At 39.2% G+C, this 6,000-nt stretch overlaps 1 protein-coding gene across 1 annotated transcript; it reads left to right on the forward strand.

Moving 5' to 3' along the window:
• The first annotated feature begins 3,987 nt into the window (after nucleotides 1–3,987).
• On the forward strand, nucleotides 3,988–4,959 carry LOC132894792 (odorant receptor 131-2-like). Its single transcript, XM_060934907.1, has one exon. It carries the CDS (start codon nucleotides 3,988–3,990, stop codon nucleotides 4,957–4,959), a length of 972 nt encoding a protein of 323 aa, XP_060790890.1.
• Nucleotides 4,960–6,000: the final 1,041 nt, after the last annotated feature.

Here is a 6,000-nt window from a genome sequence, read left to right on the forward strand (position 1 = left end):
GGCGCAGGCATGGGTTCTGATACAAACTCTGGTTCAGGCATTAATTCAGGTGCTGGTTCTGGCTGAGAAACCAACTCAAGAGAGACAACCTCTAAGAGGGGCTCAGGAACAACAGCCTCCTCTGCTGTCTCTACATCAGCCACTGGAGGGAGCTCTGGAGCGACAGCCTCCTCTGCTGCATCAGCCACTGGAGGGAGTTCTGGAGCAATGGCCTCCTCCACTGAGTCAGCCATCAGAATGATTGTCCCTCCCAAAAAATTTTCATGGGATTCCTCCTTTTCCAATGATTCAAAAATGAACTTGAGCATGGCAAAGAAAGTCTGTGAGCTTTGGAGGCATGGGTGCTCAACTCAAATTAGGTAATCCACTCATCTGCGTGCTCTTCCAGCAATAAATGTTAACTTAGGATGAAGCTAACCCAGATGGGTTCGGGTGGCTTGGGCTCTTGAAGGTCCTCATAGTAGAATTCACACTGAAGCTTGAATCCCCTAGCATGATATATTCTGTAGTAGGGTGCCAGGGGGCTCCAGTCAGACTTCAGGCAAAAATACAAGGCGAGGGGCTGAGACAGGGAAACTCAGAAGTGGTGTGGAATTGCGTACTGAAACGCTTCTGCTACATCCATTGTAAGGTGAAGTATTCTGTCAGGTACGTGAGGGAGGCAGATGTAAGTGCAGAAGTTTCAGTTTAATGATGAGTGCAGTGATATACAAAGTGCAAAACTATACAGAGATATATACACACAGGCAAACAATCCAAAAAACGGCAGGCTAGATCAAAAACGTGATAACAGGCAAAAGGGTTGGGTGAGGCGCAAACAGGATATCAGAGACAAATCTGCAGTGGTGCTTGAAAGTTTGTGAACCCTTTAGAATTTTCTATATTTCTGCATAAATATAACCTAAAACATCATCAGATTTTCACACAAGTCCTAAAAGTAGATAAAGAGAATTCAGCTAAACAAATGAGACAAAAATATTATACTTGGTCATTTATTTACTGAGGAAAATCATCCAATATTACATATCTGTGAGTGGCAAACTCTAGGATTAGCAGTTAATTTGAAGGTGAAATTAGAGTCAGGTGTTTTCAATCAATGGGATGACAATCAGGTGTGAGTGGGCACCCTGTTTTATTTGAAGAAAAGGGATCTATCAAAGTCTGATCTTCACAAGACATGTTTGTGGAAGTGTATCATGGCACGAGCAAAGAAGATTTCTGAGGACCTCAGAAAAAGTGTTGTTGATGCTCATCAGGCTGGAAAAGGTTACAAAACCATCTCTAAAGAGTTTGTACTCCACCAATCCACAGTCAGACAGATTGTGTACAAATGGAGGAAATTCAAGACCATTGTTACCCTCCCCAGGAGTGGTCGACCAACAAAGATCACTCCAAGAGCAAGGCGTGTAATAGTTGGCGAGGTCACAAAGGACCCCAGGGTAACTTCTAAGCAACTGAAGGCCTCTTTCACATTGACTAATGTATGTGTTCATGAGTCTACCATCAGGAGAACACTGAACAACAATGGTGTGCATGGCAGGGCTGCAAGGAGAAAGCCACTGCTCTCCAAAAAGACCTGAACCCACACCTGAACCCCATTGAAAACCTCTGGAATGTGATCAAGAGAAGGATGGATGGTCACAAGCCATCAAACAAAGCTGAGCTGACTGAATGTTTGTACCATGAGTGGCATATAGTCACCCAAGAGCAATGTTAGAGACTGGTGGAGAACATGCCAAGTTGCATGAAAGCTGTGATTAAATGTCAGGGTTAATGTATTATTTATGGAGAAGTAAAAGTTCAACTATCTTTGTAAATTATCAGTACTTTCATAAATTATAAAAATCTTTTTGACTCACTGACACATACACATGTATGGTATGCACACACACACACACACACACACACACACACACACACACACACACACACACCTCTCTCACTTTGCACTCCCATAAGAAATGATGAATGGTCCTATGGATGCTACATAAGTCCAGAAATGCAAGGCTCCTTTCTGTTTGGTGGGAGACCAGCAGCTGAAGCACATGGAACTTTGACAGACTGTGGTATTTTTTTTTTTTTAAATCTAAAACCCAGGTTGGTATCTTGCATATTTCTAAAACACTTTCAAGTTTTATATCCATCTTACAGACACATGAATATAAATATCATGAAAATAAATATAGGTGATTCCATGATTGGGGTTTCATTTAGCCCTTGTAATTAAACATCTCATCTCATCTCATTATCTGTAGCCGCTTTATCCTGTTCTACAGGGTCGCAGGCAAGCTGGAGCCTATCCCAGCTGACTACGGGCGAAAGGCGGGGTACACCCTGGACAAGTCGCCAGGTAATCACAGGGCTGTAATTAAACATTATTGTTTTAAATAATTTTTCAACATTAAATCTAGGAAAACATGCATCCAACCATTAAAAAACAACAACTTGTTAACCCATTTCAGATAACAAGCTCTCTCTCTCTTTCTTTTTCTCTCTCTCTTTTACAAAGGTTCTTTGCTAACAGTGGCTACTTGTGCTCTTAAATGAAGGTTGAAAGTAACATCATTGAGGATTTTTTTTTAAAATCAGTGAATTAGAAAATACACAAAATATGATGAAGTAGCATCCATGATTATGGATGAATGGTTTATTGTTCTATGATTTGTTTAAAATGTATTAATACATTTTTTAATTAATAATTTAGATGTAATCTTTATTTTAAGTAACATGGTTATAATTTGTAACCTCATCAATCAATATCACAATATCATTGAAAATAAAGAAAAAATAATGACTTGTGACTTGATGAATATTCCAAATACATTATATGGCCAAAAGGATGTGAGCAGCTGACTATCACACCTATATGGGGGCCTTCCTCAAACTGTTGCCACAAAGTTGGAAGCACACAATTGTCTCAAATGTCTTTGGTAGCCTTAAGATTTCTCTTCACTTTAACTAAATGGCTGTTTCAGTATGACAATGCTCCTGTGCACCAAGCAAGTTCCATAAAGATATGGTTTGCCAAGGTTGATGTGGAAGAAGTCAAGTGGCCCCAGCCCTGACTTCAACCCCATTGAACACCTTTAGGATGGGTTGGAAAGCTGACTGCATACCAGTTTTTCTGAGTTGACCTAGGTTTCTGACCTCACTAATGCTCTTGTGGCTGAATGAGCACAAATCCCCACAACCACATCTAGTAAAATCACATCTAGTAAAAATTTTTGAGATCTAGTACAAAGCCTTCCCGGTAGTGTGGAGGCTATTATAACAGCAATGGGAGAGCAAAATCTGTATTAATATGCATGGTTTTAGAATAGATACACATATGGGTATGATGGTCAGGTGTCCACATACTTTTGGCTATAAAGTGCATTTCAAAGGGGTGACTGTTTTGAGGTAACTTTTTTTTTTTTGTACATTTTTCATAATATGTAATAGATGACTCATGAAAAAAAAGACGTAGCATGTTTCAGGCACGTTAAATAGATTCATACAATAATGCAAAAAAAAAAGTATTTTAATGATAATATTTAAAGACAAGGTGTATGGATAGCGGACTTGGATCTGACAAATGCTGTTTTTAGATTTAACCTTTCAAAAATGGTTAAAAAATCCCATCTCAGATAACAATATTTCAATTTTTACAAGGTTTTCTTTGCTGACAGTGGCTGCAATTTGCTCTTAAATGAGTAACATTTTAATCATAGAATTAGAAAATATACTAAAAAGTGCTGTAGATTTTGTTTATTGTGTTAATGTTTGAGGTTATTTATCTGAAACATGCACATACCGTACATATGTTGTTGTGAAGGACAACCTGTTTTAAATGTCTTGTGCATACAAACAAAATGCATACATTGTATATTTGTAAATGTAATATCAGTGGGACACAAATGGTACTTCAGTAGTGGAATAACCCATATGTCTATCTGTTTTTGGAAGATTTAGTAAACTCTCATGAGCCTTTCTGTTTTTCTGCAGCATATGGCGACAATCAACATCACAGATGCCAAGCTGTCGTTCATGTATGAGCAGGTCTACAAGGTGGACTTTGATGCTGCCACGGTGACTAAAATTGTGGTAGCAGTTCTGATGTCTCTGTTTTTTGTTTATATAAACTGCATCATGCTTTTTGCATTAGGTAGTAGGTCCATGTTCCATGAAACACCCCGGTACATTCTGTTTTCCCACATGCTTCTCAATGATTCTATCCTCCTCCTGGTCACAACTATAATGTACGCCATGTCTCTTGCCCTTACCAATGTCGCCAGAGCCATCTGCTCACTGTTAGTCCTGATCTCCACTTGTGCTTTCCAGAATGCTCCTTTGACCCTGGCTCTGATGTCACTGGAACGCTTTGTGGCTATTTGCTTCCCTCTGAGGCACTGCACTATCGCCACACGGAAAAACACAGGCATTGCTCTTGGAATTGTTTGGTTTGCCAGTTCATTGAATATTGTGACAGACATAACATATGACTTAGTCACTGATCCAAGTCAGTTGCTTAAGATCACATTTTGCACCAGAGAGAAACTTTTTGTTGCCAAGTGGCAGGCCGATAAGACTCAAGGTTTTAATATTCTCTTTTTTGTGTCAGTGACTGTGATCATCCTTTTCACTTACATCAGCATTATGATCACAGCCAGGTCTATTTCCTCTAATAAAGAATCTGCTACAAAAGCCCACAAGACTGTGCTGCTGCACCTCATTCAGCTAGGCCTGTGCCTCACCTCATTTCTATATGCCACCATAGAGAGAGCACTTTATATGATGACTGGAAGCAGTAGTGCTCTTTTCATACACTTGCGCTATCTGAACTTTCTCATCATCCTGATTCTGCCCCGCTGCCTGAGCCCGCTCATCTATGGCCTTCGAGATGATGCAGTGCGACCCTTATTCAAATATTATTTTTGTTACAGATCTCACAAAATAAAACCTGTAGTCAATGTGGTTTGATCAGTGGGGCAAGTGTAGGACTCGTAAGCTAGTGCGTCACTCTTTCAGACTGAAATGAAGTAAAAAGGTATTCAGAAAAGAATATTAACATGTTTTATTGATATGTTAAAAGTGAAGTTTTCCCTTATTCACGTTATGCTCACATTCCCAAATACATTAGATCCCACTGAGAGAATCATTAATGGTAATGTCTCCACATATTAAATAAGGCGCTGCAATGTAACTGAAATTACCCGACCTGAATCAAACCTTTTCGCCTCTAAACACTTTTTATTCAGTCATTCAATTTATTTTATAGGTTGTAGGTACAGCTTATACTGTATACATTGCCACTGTCAAAATTGAAAAGCATTAAAACTGTGTAAGATAATCCAAGAAAAGGTATGGTTATTTTCCATACATGTGCATCGGTGCATTCCATTTAAACAACATCAAAGCCATATGTGAAGAAAGGGAAGCAACATAATGTACAGACTCAAATTCAACCGAGTTTTATTTTTAACAATAATTATTGTCACAAAGAAGCTCTGAAGAAATCTGGATATGGATAGATTATGCCAGACAAATTCATCTTCGCCTACTAAAACAAGAACTCTTTTTAATGTCTCATGTGTCCATTAGCAATGAGTGAGTTACAGTGGTGCTTGAAAGTTTGTGAACCCTTTAGAATTTTCTATATTTCTGCTTAAATATGACCTAAAACCTCATCAGATTTTCACACAAGTCCTAAAAGTAGATAAACAGAACCCAGTTAAACAAATGAGACAAAATATTATACTTGGTCCTTTAATTTTTGAGGAAAATGATCCAATATTACATATCTGTGAGTGGCAAAAGTATGCGAATCTCTAGGAAGTTGGGTGGCATGGTGGCGTAGTGCACTGTCATCTTACAGCAAGAAAGTTCCGGGTTCAAACCTCATGGCCGACAGGGGCCTTTCTGTGTGGAGTTTGCATGTTCTCCGGGTGCTCCGATTTCCCCCACAGTTCAAAGACATGCAGATTTGGTACAATGGGGCCACTGTAATTGGCGCAAGCTGGA

Source organism: Neoarius graeffei, chromosome 12 (genome assembly GCF_027579695.1).
Source record: "Neoarius graeffei isolate fNeoGra1 chromosome 12, fNeoGra1.pri, whole genome shotgun sequence".
NCBI classification, from domain to species: Eukaryota; Metazoa; Chordata; class Actinopteri; order Siluriformes; family Ariidae; genus Neoarius; species Neoarius graeffei.

Bases quoted from the DNA above. Each gene is read 5' to 3' on its own strand.
- LOC132894792 (XM_060934907.1), top strand. From the start codon at position 3,988: ATGGCGACAATCAACATCACAGATGCCAAGCTGTCGTTCATGTATGAG.